The 19,241-nt window shown below is 39.4% G+C and overlaps 2 protein-coding genes across 4 annotated transcripts in view; one reads left to right on the forward strand and one right to left on the reverse strand.

Moving 5' to 3' along the window:
* Positions 1–540: 540 nt before the first annotated feature.
* APIP (APAF1 interacting protein) lies at positions 541–13,478 on the reverse strand. 3 transcript variants are annotated; one of them, XM_015630710.2, is made up of 9 exons: positions 13,058–13,478; positions 11,356–11,390; positions 11,089–11,189; positions 8,143–8,191; positions 6,745–6,862; positions 5,552–5,687; positions 2,824–2,991; positions 2,167–2,289; positions 541–1,009 (listed from the first exon to the last, which is right to left on the reverse strand). In XM_015630710.2, exons 1-8 carry the CDS (start codon positions 13,245–13,247, stop codon positions 2,190–2,192), a joined length of 897 nt encoding a protein of 298 aa, XP_015486196.2. In that variant the 5' UTR covers positions 13,248–13,478; the 3' UTR covers positions 541–1,009; positions 2,167–2,189. The 3 variants fall into 3 exon arrangements, with proteins under 3 accessions (XP_015486196.2, XP_015486195.1, XP_015486194.1); XM_015630709.2 differs by having other exon boundaries at positions 13,143–13,203; XM_015630708.3 differs by lacking the exon at positions 11,356–11,390 and having other exon boundaries at positions 13,143–13,317.
* Positions 13,479–13,525: 47 nt separating this feature from the next.
* The window catches only part of PDHX (pyruvate dehydrogenase complex component X), a 35,074-nt gene continuing 29,358 nt past the window's right edge, over positions 13,526–19,241 (forward strand). Inside the window, exon 1 of the mRNA XM_015630707.3 lies at positions 13,526–13,688. Within this exon, the coding sequence (XP_015486193.1) occupies positions 13,547–13,688 (142 nt within the window). The 5' untranslated portion in view covers positions 13,526–13,546. The remainder of the gene's footprint in view (positions 13,689–19,241) is intronic.

Below are 19,241 nucleotides of genomic sequence, written 5' to 3' on the forward strand. Positions count from 1 at the left end.
TAATTGAAACATTTTTTTCCCCAACTCCCACAATAGCTTTATTTTGGGTTGAAGAATTAATTCACCTTGTGTAAGCTCAAAAAAAAGTGCCAGAGATGATGGAAGGGGAAGTGGTGGGGATGCATGATCCGAGCAGAAAACAGGGTCAGCTGACATTTACCCTGTCTCAGTTCACCCTCGGGACTGAGGCCTCAATACTTGATTAGAAATTTGGTCAATCAAGGCTTTCGCTGATGCCACCAGGGGGCCACTCCAGAAGATTTTGAAAGAAGACACAAAGTGTCATAATTATGTGAGACTGTGTTTTAATGAGCAGTTTGATTAAATCTACCTTGGTGGGGGCTAAGCAGAAGTCATAAAAAGCTGATTTCAGAGTGCAGGAATTTAAAGAAGTAAGACCCAGAGCAGCCCCTCAAAAACAACTACAAAATACATGCTATAAAACTTCCTTCTCGTTACAATGACAATTAGGAAAATTTAAAAACACATATGCTAGAGGCTTAATTTAAAAAAATAAAAAAAATCAAAAACATGAACATGGAAGGAAGGAATCAACAGTTGAAACAATGCTTTAAGCTTTATTAACTTCTAATTAGGGGTTGTTCTCACTTTTTTCCCAAAGAATAAAAGCTACAATAACTTTCAGAATTAGAGACTTATTTCAAGTTCAATGAAGTAGCATTAAGCAGGATCAATAAATGCAGGTTGTTGAAATATGAATTTTTAAGGCACAAAACCAAAATGCGACATTATTTCTCTGAACTTTTTCAAAAGTATTTTTGCATCTGAATTTTCATTCCTCCTGCTGTGGCATTCAACAGGATTTGTAAATTGCAATGATTGTTCAGTATGTTAGAGTTTTTTTAACTCTCCTTTTCTTCTTGGGTGCGTTTAACAGTTAAAAGTTCCTGCTTCCTTTGACATTTGTCAATCAGCTGAGGATCAGCACCCCCTTCTGGCTTCAATAATGTGGGGTGAAAGCTGGAACTCCCATTATCATGTAAGAAACCTGTACAGGAGAAACAAAGGAAAAGCAAGAATATTCTAAAACTTGTCATGACAAATAGGCAAAGGAGTATTAATGCCGCTACATCAGCCCAACTTATCCAATTGTGGGGCTGAGGAGTAATTTTGGAATGGCTCTTGTGGGCCATGAGGTAGCTCTGTGCAGGTGTGGCAGCCAGTGTTTCTTCATCACTGTAGGCAGTGGCAGCACCCCTAACACCAGCTAAGGCAGAGGCTCACTGACAGCAAACCTCCTGTCCCACTGCTTCCTCCTCTAGGGTGGGCATAAAGGCTGAAAAGCCACGTCCCTGTCTGTTCTGGGCTCATGCTGCCTGAGCAAGCATCTGTCATTAGTCTATCCTGTTTAATTACACCACTGCTTTGGTCAAGAAACTCCTTTATAATCTCAATACTGGTACCTTTAAACTTGTACTCTCCACCTCTGAAATGTTATGCTACCACTGCATTTTGCCATATCAAGCTGTACATTACTTATGTGAGAATTGTTTCAGGTATCCTTCACATGAAGCACAGTCTGATCATGTTATCTGTCGGCTTTAACTTCAAAAATTTCTTACAAAAACTTTCAAAACTCATCATTGCTACAGTAGAAAACAGAAAGTCAATGTGATTTTGTGCATGAGGTAAACAGATGACACTTATGAGTGAAACTCAAACCAGCCAAGTCTGCTGAAAGAAAAAACCAAACCCTCTAAAACCCCCAACCAACCCACCATATAACCCACCATCCCTGAGATGGTCTGAAACCAAATCTCATCCTGCAAGCAAAAGAACAAATGTGGATGTTCAGACATCTCTGTACAGATCAGCTCACTAGGCTCTGGCCTTTTTCAAGCCAAGTTCATTGGCTTTTCTGGAAATGCTCGATATTATTTTGTTTTAAGAAGAAATCACACTCCATGCTGCACACTCATACTAAATATGCAATAGATGTATCTTGCTATTAATACATGTATTTTTTGTTGCATTGTGTGGAAAAGGAGCACCATTTCAGGCATAGGTACAACTGCAGTGGTAACGGAGCAGACTGGGGGAAGATGAGCAATACTGAAGTTTCCTGAGTGGGAAAGCAGACTGAAATGATGGTGTCATCTGTAGTCTCTCCCTCCAAACAGATCATCCTTACAGATAAATTCACACCTGAATATAAATGCTGTTGACATTTACAAGATCCCATTTTCTCCTGCTGGATGTTTTGAAGGATCTAGCCCATGCTGCTTCATCTGCACTGCGATATCAAACAAGTAGTCATAACATTCACACCTAAAATAAATAGGGAAAAAATGCAATGTAAGTGAAGCTCAAGTCTTACCATGTTTTATGAAAATTAGTATTTTCCTTCCTTAAGATTTTATCAGCAATGTGACAGTCTGACTGGACAGCTCTATTATTGTTTATTTCCAATGCTGTGGAATGGAAAGTGACATTTTGCTACATAATATTGATTTGCTGCATTTCCTTCAGCAGATGAGGTAAATTCCAAAAATGGGACTAAGGAGGGATATACAAACAGTACTGGCAGGTGTCATATAAAAGCAGAGATTGCCTGCATGTTTCATATGAGGAGGGACTTGTTGACTTGCCTGGAAGGAAAACGCTGGCAACCCTATCAGCCAGCAGTGATATGAAAGGAAAACCAAGAAACAGAATCATGGATGAATCCATTCCCAAAAACTCCCTATACATGCAGTGAGGCCTTAATATTCCAAATCATTGTCCATGGGCTGGAAACGTGCATAGCATTAAGTTCATCAAGATCTTGAGGCAAGAGATAGCATATTCCTGAATTGTACTCACATAGTTTTGGCTTTTTCCCATGTCTCTCCCCATACATAAACACCGTGACGTCTGACCAAGACAGCACAAGAGTCTGGGTATTTTTCCATTGCACGTGCCATTCTCTCCTTGAGATCCTTCTCTTCTGGTGTATTCTCAATAATAGGAACCACTAGTGTATCATCATATCTATAAAAAAAAAAGCCATGTTTGTGTATTTAAATAACCCCTGTGCTTGGATGTATGAAGCTTTTCCCTAAGAAAAAGATTATCCTCTGACTGTGTAAAACATTAAATCCTAAGCACTAGATTTTATGCTCTTCTCCTGTGAGTCATGCTGTAGCACAGAAATTCTCAGGAACATCTCTCACTCCCAAATACATATTACGCTGGCAATACCTGAGCTACACTTGAGGCACAAAAAGAAAACAACACTTTAATCTATTAGGTGTAGCTGTTTATTCCCGTATCACTTTGTAGTTGGGACCCTTTACAACTTTTTCAAACTTTTCATCCTGTACTGGCATCATCTACAAGCTTTACCTCAGATTAAATTATTTAAAAGAATCATATCATGAAGAAGGAAATGGAGCTGTTTGCTGGAGAGCAGAAAAAAATTAATTTAGGTAGTCCAAAAAGCCCCTGGAAGATGGTCCTGCTAAGGCATATAAATAGAAGGTAGAGTCAACACATGAGAAATAAATTCTCTGTGATGGAGTCATTGGTGGGCTACATGTGATCTTAAGAGAGCCTGAGAACCCCAGTTCCAAAGACAAGATGATGCACGTTACTCAGTGGAACTTGCCTAAGAGTTTCTTGTGAAGGAGGACTGGGATATTTGGCATTGTTTGAACCTTAATTAACACTAGCAGAAACTTGTTTAAATAGTTTTAATAAGTCCCCAGTTCAGGTTCAGATTTATCATTGAGATCACATAGATATTTCATGAGTGGATGCTAGTAGTACCTTCTTTCATAAAACACAGAAAGAAAGCAATGGTAAAAAAGCCCAACACCAACAGTTTGTATTTTAAATCAAATATTCATAAGATAAAGTCTCATCCCTTACGGTTCTCAGTGCTGACACTTCCTCAAGGAAGGCTATAAAAATAGTGAATGAAGAAAGTGAGAAGGTGGCATTTGAAACTCTACTTTGACTTCTATAAATTCTGATCACTAAAATTACACTTGGAGTGTTTGTCACTAATGAGGCCAAATGAGTTAATGGACTGGCTTCCTAGGTTCTGCTTTTTGCTTGAGCTTGGAAGTTGCTATAAATACCATAAATGATTCCTAACCAGGACCATAAGCTCTCTATCAAGAATTAAAATCTCAAAAATATCAAGAAGACTCTGAATGAGCTAAACACTTGGGATCTCTTTTTTTTTAAAATTTAAATATAAGCAGCCTGCATTTAGTCAAACCTTGATGTAAAATCCCTTGTGACAGTCTGACTTTCAAAGCTGTTTACTACTGATCTAATTCTCCTTCTATGGAAATCAAAGGTAAAACCAGTCTGGGATAACTGGAGTCATATTTAGGCCAACATATACTACTGATTATTCCATCTGTAGCATTTTCCTGGACAGCTTCCAGAAAAGACGTAACTAGAAACAACATGCAAACCCTTTTTGAAAAGTGCCATTTTGTATTTTTAATCCAAGGTCCCATTTTTCTTTTGAACTCAATGGGAAGACTTGTGTGAGGCAAGCCAGTGGTATGGATGAACACGTACTTATGAGCCACATAACCTGGATCTTTGATTTCTTGAGGTTTTTTTCTGGTAAATTAGTAGAATGACACAGGAAAACTTGGAGGTATGGAACCAAATAAATACAATGTTTCCCAACTAACACTTAGGAGGGCTTCAGAGTTCAAAATGCATATAAAAAATTGTTGTGGATTTTTTAAAAACCAGTATTGTTAGATAATTCAATACAAGGTCGTGTACTTTACCACATTAAAAATGCACATGCTAATGGTGACAAGAAAGTAAAGTTGGCAAGTCAACCAAAATGGAATAAAATATGTCTGGGCGTAAAATCACATATGGCTTGCTCCCTTGCCAAAGGGCAATAGTTAGATACAAAAATTAACATCAAAAAGTGGAAAGAATTTAGCATTTCAATTTCTCATCTCCTTGTCACATGTTATATAAATGTTGTTTGCAGATCCCAATTCAACACTCTGTGGGTGGAGACCTCAAAACAAGCCATCACACATAATTTGGAATAACTCAGCACTTACCTCAGAGCTCATCCTTGAAAAGTAATAACATTATCTTTAATGAGCTGTTTATTCTGAATTTTCTTTCAAACTCTGTCAAGTAAATCTGAAATCCTCTACTCTCTTAACATGCCCTAAACTAGCACAGGCAGTGATACATGAAGTCCACCCAAATGTAGTTTGTAAGTGCTATCAATCCAGCCTGGTGTTGGCTGGCTCCAGTTTCAGCTGAATGTTGTGCAGATGTGGTAACATCTCAGGATATAGCTCTTTATTTGGCTTCTTCCTGTAGCTCAACAGACCACAGCAGTCTTGGCATTGCAAGATTTTATCTCAGATCTCTTCCACAGGCTTCAGATCTTACAGAAAGCCAGTGGTGGTGACTCATTCATTCCAGAGGTCTCTTTACTTCTTATTCCTAATACTTTATATTGTACACTTTCAAGTATATAACTCAAATTACTTGTATTTAATTACTGAAAAAAAATTATCAAATATCACGCCTCTGTTCCTAAATATAGTACCTGTAATAGCCTCCTGAAGTACACTTCTGGATTCCTTTTATCATCTCCTGATGGGTAATAGAGAACTCACTCCCTGGGTAAAGAAGGGTAGCCATAACAGCAGCCTTGGAATGTGTATGGATCACTGCGCCTGCCCCTAAGAACAGAAAAAGAAAATTTAGAATTAATTTTAAAATGTGTCTACTAAGAAAATTTTATTCACATACTTGATTAATTATCTTTGATTAGGTATCTTAGCAAATGGAGATCTGATGTATGAGACAAAAAAAAATACAGCAACCTAAATGAAGGTATGAGGTAATTTACTCACATTAAAGGGTTAATTATGGATTGTCTTAGGACACTTCTGTTAACTTTTAGTTAGTGACAAATTCCAGGAGAGACACTAAGTGTACAAATTCAAGCAGAAACACTACTACATTTCTTTTCATACTGCAATGACTGAGATGCTCTTTAATTTTATCAGAGTTCTGAGGTTATAAAGAATTCCCAAACTTATTTGTGAAATGAAAGTTTGAAGCCTTTTACTTTCTTTTCATGTTTTCTTCAATTACCTGCTGATTCTTTGTAAAAAACATTCATCATTATCTTATTGTGTCACAATGGAACATTAGGTAGACAATAATTATAATCTACTTATAAAGATGCAATGCTGCTATTCCTCAAGTACACATGCAAGCTGCTTGTGCAGGAAGACCAGAAGAGACTCCCTAAATCCTGTCTAAAATAAATATGTAAATTTTACACAACATCAACAGCTCTCTATTACTGCCTACCTGCTAAAGAAAAGTTTCATACTGTTTTCACCTATTCCTATTTTGTAACTGCTAATCTTAGCCAATGGATGCAAAAGGATTTAAACTGTAATAGCTAAATTGGCAAAACCATGATATAAAACTCCTGTAATCCTGGGCTTCCCCTGCAACCTCCAAATATTCTGCACTGAAAATCAGTGCTGAAAAGATGACCACAGACATAGCTACAAGAGAAGATTAAATTCCAAGTGATACTGACAGGATGTTACTATGGATATCCCACTGCGTATATACCTTTGCAAATCAATTCATTTTTACAGCTTCATGTTGATTTCACTGTAACTTCTATGGATAAGGAATAATGTTCTGAATAGCAATTTTGTGGATGTACACATACAGAGTTTCACTCACTACTGAACTGCAAACATTGCTACATACCTCTCATAGTGTAGGCATTCATAAAAAGTGGTGTGCACTGGCTTTTCTTTAATTTCTTGTGCAGTGGAGGACCACTGATGTCCTGTTCATTCATGTCACAAACAAACATATCTTCTGGCTGTAAGAAAGAAGAAATTATTTTGATCTGTGATATTTCACCTCAAATAGTTTTGTTTTCCCTCTAGGGAAACAAATACATACAAACCATGTATTTAACACAGAAAGTGATTTTAACTCTGAAAAAGGGCTGTAATGCTCCACATTTATTCCAGCTTCTAATAGTAGTTACCGACATTGTGTAACGGAAATTAATATTAGGTACTCTTTTTCCTCAGACTGGTGTCATGCAGTTATTTGTAAAAATGCAATTTTCTCAGAAAGGAGATAGTGTAGTTCAGTAATAGCAACAGATCAAAAGGTAAAGAAGTAACTGATTCAAACTAAGAAATGTAGATGTACTTTTCCTTCCCTACTTAAAAGAACCAACAAATGACATGAGTTAAAAATAATATATTTAACTTGTAGAACTATTTCTTTGTAAAGTTTGCTTTTAGTATCTTTAAATTAAATGTTACCTTTGCATCGATTATCAATTCATAATAGTACAAAGAATTGTTCAGGACAGTAATAAAATTTTAATGTTATTTTAAAAATCAGCAGAAAATACAATTGCAGTAATCTCCTCACTGACTGCGCTTAATACTCTGTTACTGCGAGCCCAGACCAGACCATTGTGGTTATCTTACATACCTTTGCCTGCCTTACTTCTCCACATCCCCAGGTCTGTGAGACCCCAAGTTTCTATCAGTGCAGAAATTCCTTTCACTCCTCACTGTATTTATCCTCAGTTTTATGAGATGACAAATCTTTCCAAGTATTACTCTATTCTGGGGGAGGGAGTCCTGCGGTCATAAAACAGGTATCATTTACTGTTCTTCCCTCCTCTTACATTTTGGGCTTTTTTGGAAAGCAGACAGATAGACAAGGTCACCCTTTCATGGGGAGAGCCCAGTTATTTACTAAGAATATCAAGACAAATATTTGCAATCACTCAAATGAAAATAAACAGCGATGAGGTGTTAGTGTCTATTTAGGTGGGTAACTTGAAACCATAGCCAGACAGGTATAGCTAGCCAAGCCTGACAGAGAATAAAGCTGGACTCTCCAGCTCCACTCTCACACTGCTTTATGTTAACTTAAAGCAAGGAGACTAATATACACTGGCCACTGAAACACATACTGGATTGCTAAGATAGTGCAGAAATCATCAGCTGTTTCAGTAATGTAGGCAACAGTATAACAAGTTTGTAACCTCACGTAAGAAAAATGAAACTCTGAACAAAGGCATTTCCATCCATCTCAAAATGAGCTCTGAGGTAAAAGTACAGTTTAACACACCTGTATTCTTTCCTTTTGGACTCCTGAAGGAGCAATGTAGATTTCATCCCTAGGAAAAGTTGCAGATGAGAAAAGTCAGTAAACACAGCTGGGCAACGACTGTTCCACTGCACAGGCATTCGAGCTCTTGAGCCACTGAAAAGGAAATCGCAAATCTAGGCCCTCACAATTAAAAAACTTTCTTGCTCTTTCCATACATTGACAGGTAGATAATTTTCAAAATAGAACCGAATTGTACAAGGACAAATAAATCTCTAACTTGCAAGGGTGCAAACCCCTGCTTTCAACCTGACAGATATCTGAAACACATGTAAGTGCAGCCTTATTTTTCCAACAAAGAAAAACAGCCTCTCCCTGCAGTAACTGAAACTCAAATTCTTAGAATTCAGAATGAACATTAAATGAGAAATTGCAAGCAGATACTGATCTGTGACAAGTGACAAAACCATTACTTAAAAATCCATAAACTATCTATAAACAGTAATAATTATCTGCAACATTCAACACTGTAAATACTTTCTTTTTTACCTGCAGGTTAGGTTTCTAGTGCAATTCCATGTTTGTGTTGATAAAGAGATAGCACTAATTCAGTGCAATTAAATGACTGAAATTTAAGTAGAAGTGCATCACTTCTTGCAAGGACTACATGAACAAAAAACTGTAAAAACTGATTGAAACTAAAATGAATTCAAGATGGTACTGCATTATTTTCATTATTAGCACAAAAACCCCAACTAGATTCTGTCTCTGAATTGCAATCACTACTTGGCTACAGCAGTCACGTTCTAAATCCAGGAGCAGAGAGACATCTAGTGAATAATTAGTCAAGTTACAGATACATCTCCTATGGACCATGGGATGTTTCTATTTCTGGACAAGAGTATCGGAGCTGGTCTGGAGCATAAGTCTTGTGAGGAGCAGCTGAGAGAGCTGGGGGTGTTTAGCCTGGAGAAAATGAGGCTCAGGGAATACCTCATTGTCCTCTACAACTGCCTGAAAGGAGGGTGTAGCCAGGTGAGTTGGTGTCTTCTCCCAGGTAACCAGCAACAGGACAAGAAGAAATTATGTAAATTTGCATCAGGGCAGGTTTAAATTGGCTATTAGGAAAAACTTCTTCACTGAAAGTGTTACCAAGCATTAGAGTGGGCTGCCCAGGAAAGCAGCTAGCTCACCATCTCTGGAAGTTTTTAAAAGACATTAGGCATGGTGCTTAGGAATGCGGTTTTTTAGTGGAAAACTTGGCAGTGGTAGGTTTATGGTTGGACACTCTATGGTATTAAGGATTTTTATGAATCTAAACAATTCTGTTATTTTAATTCTTCCAAAAAGAAAACTCTTAAGATGATGTACTATTTGTAGCACTAACATGTCTGTGAAGCACAGAAAAAAGTGGCTTTATCATATTGGTAATTTTTGACATTCATGAATTAACAAAGCCAGCATTGCATTAATTTAGTCTTGAGTTATTTGCATGAGCAAGATGAGAAATTAAGTGGTAAATTCAGTCACTTATGACAGACACATAGTTTTTCTTAAACCAGATTTTTTTCTTTTTTAGAACTTCACCAGAAAGAGAAAATCTGATGACAAAATAAAGTCTTCAAATACAAGATTCCTCACAAAGAATTCGAATCCATTTTTAATATGCTATGCCACATCCAAATTGTCTTTTTTTCCCCTTGATAGTTGATACGAACTGCACAGTGAGTAAGGCTGATTAAGATTAGCTGGTAAAAGAATTGTTATATTTGAATCAAATTTCAACTGTTCTTTTACATTTTCCTTTCTAACAATGCCAAGTAAACAAGCTATGGAACTACTAATGAAAACTGTATTACTTTATTAGTGCATTCTCTGGTAATGCCATTTGCCTTGCCACAACCAACAGGAGTTGCACTGGAATGACAAAGAAAATGGGCTACACTTAGCTGCTGATGACAAACTAATACTAGAAAGACCTTCCCACAGACAACTTTGAAAACAAGAATTTAACCTCTTTTCATTCATCTCACTATTACTGTTGTTGCTTTGTTTGCAAAATCAAGCAAGGAGGTGAAATGACCTGCACAAAGTCCAAAGAGCACAAGTATGAGCATTTAGGGTTTTTTATTTTTTTATATATATATGTATGTATGTGTATATATGTATATAATTAAAATACATATTTGAAGAGCAATAGCTGTTCATGCATGCATGCCAGTGTATACCAGAAAAATGAGAGGTCAGATACTTTCAAGATTGTGTCACAACCTTGTGACTGGGTACAGAACTGCAGGCACTGTGCAAGGCTTTTTGCAGAATGAGGACTTATCTTTTTGTTTCAGTGGCCACTGAGAGGAGCTCTGTTTCCACTAAAAGGATTGGGGGTTATGAATAGGCAGGAGACAAGCAAATTAAAACACAAAGTGGTTCTTCTTTGTAGGAGATACACACCAAAAATTGTTGCTGTTACCTGTTGTGCTTTACATATATGCAAAGTATTTGTCTCCTTAGAAATTAAGCCCAGTAGGACAGTAATTTCCTTCTCAGAGGAAATACCTGCCCCGGAAAATGTCCAGGGTGAGATTGATTTTATTTAACCACAGGCATTTGAAAGTTGTGTGCCTGATGTAACCCAGTCTAAATTCCACAGTCAATGAAATGAAGAAGGGGAAACACATTGCTCTTTAAAGACAATTCATCTACTTTAATCAGGGGTAGGAAAAGCATGGGATAAGGCCACTCTGAAGTTGTCTCTCTCCATTGAAGGGTCTACAATGATTAATTCAAACTATTCACCTCCCTCCTAAATGATTAAATTTGACATACTGCTCATTTCCCCCTCCAACATCTTGCTCACTCTCAATATGCAAACATTTCCCATGGAACTGAAATGCCCTCAGCAACTACTAAACACAGCCAGACCCTCTCTCACCACAATATTATTTCTCTTTCATCATTACTTACCCATGTTTCAAGCTGATTCCTCCACCAGTTCCTGTTACCCAACCTAAATCATAAAACAGTCTACAAAGCTCTGGGATAAGATTCCTTGGATGTAACCCATCCTAAAAAAAAAAAAATCAAATAAATTAAAAACCATCAGAAACACCTCAAAGCTAAGAATTCAAGCTCTCAAAGTGAGTTTAAAGGACTTTAAAGTACTTTCATACTGCAGCAAAATGGTCTAATTTATGCTAACGAACTTCAGTTACAAAATAATTGCATACTTACACAATGCCCTTTATGCTCTGCCAGGGACATCATACCTTGAAACAAACAAAACCCCCAAATAAGGTGCATGTCTGACTATTCTTCACAGGAAAGGTCTCATCTAAAATTTATTTGAGTGCATAAATATTACACCATCAGGATCATGTTAAGGACTATTGCACAAAAAAAGGGAAAATAAATGCATCTGACATTATCCATTTTTAAAAGCTTGACTCATAGTTTTCCTATTATATCAGTTTTTCTGTAGGTTTATTTTACTTGATTTCCAAATTTTAGTAGAACAGACTTTATTAGTCAATATATATTTTTTAACAGCACTCAAAAATATCACAGAAAATATTTGAAAATTATTTTATGAACTTTACATCCTACATTTTTACAACACAAAGTTACTTTACATGCAGTTTAGTCAGAAGGCAAATTGCATTATTTTAGTATTTTTTTAGGAGGAAAAAATAATCTTGTATTTTTTCCATATTCCTTTGTTATTACATTAATATCTGTATCTATGTATTAACCAGAGGTGTCTTTATAATATACCAGATTACCTCTGGTGTCAGAGGTGATATTTCTACCTACATTATCACAGTAAAACTGCTGCTCTTATGGTGTGCTTTTTTTATAGGATTTTTTTTATTGCAACAATAAGAAGGTTTAAAAGTTTTTTTCTAAAATGACAAATGATTAGCTGCTACACTGCTCATGTCAGTCATTAATGCCCATCAAATAACATTTCCAAGAAATGTTTGTGTAGCAGCAAGAATCCACATTAGGGGAGAATATTTTGTCAACACCCACAGAATAGAGAGAACCAAAGCAAAAGCAGCATACAGCAAAAACAGGTGGTGCTGGACTTGCAGAACTAAGGGTGGGGAGGCAGTGGTTCTGAGGCAGGAGACTGAGCAGGTGATTTACTGGAGATGGCAGCTTGAGGCACGTTTGACAGTGTCTGGAATCTCCTGCTCTAACCTCATCTTTACAACCTCTAATGACAGTGAGTCATAAGATTTGTTCTCTCTTACCAAAGATCATGGACATGCAGAAGATGGTCTTCCCTTTCACCTCAGTGACAATGTTTTATCTATTATGACAACTCAATGTACTGCTCTATTTTATTTTTTTTTTTGGCTTTGTTTTGTTTGAAAAAAAAAACAAAAGGAAACTAAATCACAAAACAAATTTAAACAACCCCAGTTAACATAAAAAGAGCTGTGAGTACTGCAGATGCAGCCAGACTCAGGCAGACTGACAGCTGGCAACATCCTGGAAATTGTACTAAATTTTATAACATGCTTATATAGGAGCATATAATAGTTAGGGCTGGAAGAGACCTTTGGAAAAAATCCAGTGCAATCCCCCTGCTAAGGCAGGGTCATCAAGAGCAGGTGACACATGAAAGCCTCCAGCTGGGTTTGAAATGCTTCCAGAGAGGGAGACTCCACGACTCCCTGGGGCGGCCTATTCCAGTGCTCTGCCAGCCTCAACGTAAAGAAGTTCTTTCTGGAGTTGAGGTGGAACTTGTGCTTTGCCTTGTGAACATTACTCCCGGAGCGCTGGACACTGAGTCTGCCTGGATCTTGCTGGCTGAATTTCCCCTGGCCGCCAGGGCACACACACTGCCAGCTCATAGCCAACTTGCCATCCACCAGTACTCCCAGGGCCTCCCTGCTAATTAGCGACTGCGAAGCTGCTGGCTAATTACCCGGGTTCCAGCACAGCCTCACCCCGCGATGGCGGGGAGCTCTCGGAGCGGTGGCGGGGCCCCGCCGCCCCCCGGCCCTCGTTACCTGCGCCGCGTCCCCGCCAGCGCCCGCCATGGCGTGGCCAGCGCGGGGTCCTTGCTCGGGGGCTTCTTTGGGGGGCCGCGCGGGCGCCTGCGGAGCGCTGGGCATCCCCGGCCGTGGCGCCGACCCGAGCCCCGGCGGGCGGGATGGAGAGGCCGCTGCCCTCCCCCGGGCCGGGAGCCGGCAGCGACCGGAGCGGATGCGGGTATGCCCCGGGGACGAACAGGCAGGCCGGGAGCGGGTGCCCGTGCTGATGCACTTGCCCGTGCCTGGGGCGATCGAGGCGGCCGGTCGCACGGCAGGTGCTGCGGGAGGGGCAGCCGGGGGCTCGCTCAGGGCGTGCCCCGTTATTTCTGCTCAGGCAGTCAGCGGGGCAGCCCCGGCGCGGTCGGGGGGCGGGGAGCAAGATGGCGGCGTCCCTGTGGCTGAGCGGCGGCGGGGAGCGGCTGCTGCGGCTGCTGCGGGCCGGGCGCTCGGCGCTGGGCGCGGGGCTCTCCCTGCCCGCCCGGGCAGGATGGAGGCACCTGCACGGCACCCTGGAGCTGCTGGGTGAGTGGCGGGAGGGTGCCCCGCTCTAGGGGTGTCTGCGGGGACCTGCGGCGGAGAAATGGTTGAGGGTAGTTGCGGTGGGTTGACCCTGGCTCGATGTCAGGCACTCGCCAAATTCCCTCTACAGCTCCCCTCCGCAACTGGGCAGGGGAGAAGGTTCATATATTGAGATAAGGATAGGGAGAGACCACTGGTCGATTACTATCACGGCAGAGCAGACTCTGTTTAGGGATATTAATTGAGTTTATTGCCAGTCAAAATCAGAGCAGGATAATGCGAAGGGGGTGGGGGGGAACCCCGCAAATCACCTTTCCTTCAGCCCGCTCCACCTCCTCCCTTCCAGCGGCATAGGGAGACGGGAATGAGGGGACGGTCAGTTCATCCCGGGTTGTTAATGCCGCTGCTCAGGGACACGGCTCGCAGTCCTTCCCCTGTTCCCGGGGAGACAGTCCTGCAGGAGCTTCTCCAGCCTGCATCCTGCCCAAGGGCTGCAGTTCTTCACCAGCTGGGCGACAAGTCAGGGCTGTGCCCGGCGGTGGGAGCTGTCCGTGCCCGGTGTTCCCTGGCTGTGCTGGGCAGGAACTGAGCAGGGAGCCGTGGGGAGGGGGCTGAGAGCACCCGGGTGTGTCTGCCTTGGTCTCGCAGGTACTGAGAGCGCATCCACATGTGCGGGGGCTGATAGGAGAAAACTCGGAGAGATGTGACAATTAATTAAAGGTCTAGAAAGCAATAAATTGAAATCTAGAGAGGGAAATAAATTAAGCCTTCAAATATGAAAATGTGTTGTTGTGGATAAGGAAAAGGTTTTCACCATTGAAAACAGGAGTGTGTTTTCTCAGTGGAAGTATAACTAAGCACTGAAAAAGGCTTTTATATTGGGTTATTTTGGTCTGTTTGGCAAGTCCACCACATTTCTGCCGTCTTACTCTCCTAGTAATGTTTCAAGTAACTGGAGAAGGGTGTGTGATGTGTCTTTTATGTAAGTCTATTTGTTTTTTTAATTGAAAAATACAGTTTATTAATTGCATGTCTAGCATCCTTTCCTACACAGTAGTCAAGGTGTGAGGTTTTGTGAACAATCTTTCAAGATGTATTTTTCAGGAATTTGTTGTTACACAATTATCAGGCGGATCATTTACCCTTCCATGTTTTCCTTTAAGAGACGTGGGAAGAGTTACAGATCCTGAAATGAAATGTGATCTTTCCCTACTTGCTGTGTAAGTTACAACTTATAAAACATTTAAACAATGATCAGGTGCATTGTTAGGAGGTCCTGGTGTGATGCTGAGCATGAAATACCTGAACTCTTTGAGGTTTAAGTGCACTTACAAAAAAGTGAGCTTTCATTAACCTCGTGTAATGAAACTCAGTAGTAGTTCAGAGACAATTTAATCATTGTGGTTTAGATCTCAACATTCCCTTCTTTCCAGCATTGGTTGCCTTTGCTGCTTTGCAGTATGAAATTTTTTTCCTTTGTAAAACCTTCTGTGTGTGATACAGGGAAGCTGATTTCTTGAAATAAATGTTACTTGTTTCCAAATTTTGTTAGAAAAGGTTTGCTTCTTTCTAAATATAATAGTATGCAAATATAATACAATGCAGGATAAGCTACTCCTAAATTGATCTTATTATTTAACTCCTTAAATAACTCTTGTCTACAGTCCTTCCAAACAATCTATTATGTTTTTTATGTTGAGAGTACTTAACATATAGCTGGAGTTAAATTTCTAAATTTGGATATGCAAATGCCTAAAATCTTTTAATTCCTTACAGTAAGGTTTAAAGTGGATAGATGACACCTATAACTCACTCAGGCTTTCCTCATTCAACCCTCCTAGTGTCCTTACAGCTTTTCAAGGTGGTGTCTATTTTGGTGACACCATTTTTTAAACTCTATTGTTACCTCTAAAATTAAAGACAAGAAGTCATAACTTCTCTGGCAAAATACAGCTCATCTAGGCATAAAGCTCACTCTTGGTTTTTAGTTTGACAATATAAATTTAAGTAAATTTAATTTTAGCATTAGTTTTATTTCTCTGCTTTTCTGTTTCTGAAAAAGCCACTATTTGAAGTTTTGGTTCATGTGGATCTAGTTTTTCATGTCACATGAAATTTTTGTTTCTTTCTGTGTTTCTGTCCTTGTTTGTGGTACTGGTAGAGGAAAAGTTGTTTTGTGTAATTAAAACAGTTCAGAATGGAATTCCTAGTTTGTTTGTTACAGAAAAAGAGACAATAGAAAGACTAGAATGACCTCTTTATGTTAGAGGTGTGTAAATTTTTTTGTTTTTAATGTTTCATAATATTATCATTGGTGTTAAGTTGCAGTGCATTTTTCAATTCTCTGCTGACTACAGAGTGTGTGTAGGAAGTTAGGAAATATCTCTCTGGTGGGACAGGGTAAATATGCCTGGTAAATATGACAGTTAAAACTTGTCACCAAGAACAAATTCTCTTGGATACTCAGAGAGCAGTCTTTAAATAGCAGTCTTTTTTTCATGTGAAGTTTTTTTGGGTTCTTTTTAAGTCTTCTTCCTTTATATTCAGATAATTTATGTGTAATAATGCAGTTGCTGTTGATAGAAGTAAAAATCACTGGGTGGTGACTGGAAGTTCAGAAGTTTTGCTTGCTTATGGTTCTGAATTCTAATATGTCCATGAGCTTAGTCTTTGAGATTCTCTGCAAATTACCAGAACTTTTTGCTGACCCACAATTGCAAAGCAGCAATGTTTACTTCCCAAGGTGCTTTTGAGGGCTGCCTGTACAGTGGAACTAGCTTACATAAACACAGTGATTCCTTTTATTGTCTCCTTTTTAATTTAATGAGGGCAAATAATATTTGGTGAAGGCAATTCTACACTGTAAGGTTGCTTTTCTTTGGGGAGGCACAAGCACTTTGAGTGCTTCTAGCACTTTGAGGAGGTTTTTGAACGTGTTTAGTCATTAGCTAAAAAGCAACAGCTTTGAAAGGCTGTTGTTGTGCTGGTGTTCTTGTGTATCTCATGCTGAACAAGGCTCTTAATTGTAACAGCACTGAACTCTGAGCTTGGGTCTCTCTGGGCATGAGCATTAAATGGATGCACAAGGTCCTGTCTTCTACTTTGTATCCAGTTTTATTGATTTATTTGTTCAATTCATGGCTACCTGCTGCTGGAGCGCCTCTTCTGACTTGATGAAAGGACCAGAATGGGTTGTATGTTTTGTGGTAGTTGCTCGTAACATTGAAGGGAAAATGTTGCAGTGGCACGAATTTGTTGCTCAGTTTTGTATGTGCCAAAGTATGAAGCATATTCTGGGAAATGGATCAAGTAGCTCTTTATGAAAGAAATGTGAGCCACCATGTTTAAAAATTAATTTTTTCCTCATTAAAAATGTGGATTATTTTCACTTCTAAAAATGAGGTCTGTCCACTAGTTCTCAATAATCCTAGATAATTGTGGGATATCACTTCAAAATAATGTTTTGATTGTCAAAGTCAGACTTGTCAAGTTAGGCTAATGAAACTGAGAACACTTCTTTGCATCCTGTAATGTATCATAATGTATAATGTTTTCTACTTGCTGTTATTGAGAAATTATTTTTGAGTAAATATGTATAGTATAAGACAATTGTTAACTCATACTTTAGTTTTTCAGTCATACTACAAAACTTTATTTGGTAAATGAACACAGGTAAGCGTTCACATACATAGAATAGTTCATTTTCCTGTATACCAGTCCTAAATGAGAAGTTGCAAGAAACTTTTTTAAAGAATTGCATGGAGGTAATTCAGATGAGAACTATGAGTGTTACAAGGAACATTGTCTGGATACATATCTAAACATGACAGTCATGAGAAATATTAAACTGAAACTACCATGGAAAGACTGAGACAAAAAAATGTGTATTTGCTCATGCAGTGTTCTGGGAACATCAACCATGCAATTGAGCTCATTTCCACAAAACTCAAGGGTTTTGGGTTGTGTGATTCTGATTGTGTTGCTGACTTGGGGGCTTTAGGGAATAACTAACTCACTTTCTGTTCTTGGTGCATTTTAAAATGTCAGGATCATTGATGGCTGCTTAGGTCATTAGAAGTTTGCTACAATGTTTCCATTTCACATTTTTAAAAAAATTATAGAGTGGTTTGGCTTGGAAGGGACTTTTAAAGGTCATCTAGTCCATTGCCCCTCCAATGAGCAGGGACATCTTCAAATACCATGTTGCTCAGAACCCCATCCAACCTGGCCTTGAATGCTCCCAGTGGCTAGGCCTCCACCACCACTCTGGGCAGCCCATTTCTGTGTTTCACCTCTGTCATTGTAAAACTCTTCTTACATCCAGTCTAACTCCTCTCAATTCAAACTATTACCCCTTGTTCCATTGCTATTGGCCCAATTAAGAGGTTGGTCCCCATCTCTCTTAAAAGCCCCCTTTAGTAACTATGGAAAGACTGCAGTAAGGTCTCCCTGGAACCTTCTCTTCTCCAGACTGTGCAACTCCAATTCTCTTGATGTTTCTTCATACAGTAGGTACTCTCTCCCTCACCATTTTTGTGGCTGTCCTCTGGATCCCCTCTAACACATCCATATCTTTCCTATGCTGAGGATTCAGGAGCTGGATGCATTTCTCCAGGTGGGATCTCACCAGAGCAGAGTAGAGAAGCAGAATCACCACCCTTGAGGTGCTGGCCATGCTGATTTTTACATGTCCCAGGCTATGTCTGCCTTTTGGGCTGTGAGCCACAACCTGCTGCATGACAGCTTTTCATCTGCCAGTGCCTCTAAGAGACTTGTCACCTGTTTCCATTGAGATGATGACCACTACCCTCTGGATCCAACCCATTCCTCACCCACAAAAGTCTACCCATCAAATCCTTATTTCATCAATTTACAGAGAACAGTGTTGTAAGTCCATAGAGGTGGCATCCATAGCCTTTCTTTGTTCACTGGTGTAGCCACTGTATCATATAAAGCCACTAGGTTGGTCAGGCAGGACTTGCCCTTGGTGAAGCTGTTCTGGTGTCCTTAATCACTTCTCTGTTCTCCATGTGCCTTAGCACAGCTTCTGGGGAAAAAAAAAATGGGCAAGGAAAAAAACTAAAAGAATTTTGAGCTGAAAAGCAGATAAATAGGAAAAAACTGAAAAATTATTAACTTCTAAGTTTTGATTTTTTTTTGCGCTTTCTGACTACTCCAAACAATACAGCAACTGGGAGAAATGTGGTGTTGTTTCCTATTGAATGATAACAATCCTTATTGCTGGGTATTAGAGAAAAGGGAATATGGAACAGAAATGAACCTTGCCACTGTATACAATGTACCTTCTATGTGTTTATTTCTGTTCTGTAACTCAACACAAGTTCAGATATAATAGTTCAAGAAAGAGCCTCAAAAATCAGGTACTGGAAAGCTGCTTTTACAAAATTGATCTAAAAAAATGATTCTTTTTTTTTGCCTCGTAACTATATTTAAAAGTCTAGAAAGGTAGTATCTCTCATATTAATGTCACAATACTCCTTTGGTATAGAGGATGAGATGACAAGAGGTGCAGTTTGCTGTGAGGCTAAGGACTGT

Source organism: Parus major, chromosome 5 (assembly GCF_001522545.3).
Source record: "Parus major isolate Abel chromosome 5, Parus_major1.1, whole genome shotgun sequence".
In the NCBI taxonomy this organism is placed as follows: domain Eukaryota; kingdom Metazoa; phylum Chordata; class Aves; order Passeriformes; family Paridae; genus Parus; species Parus major.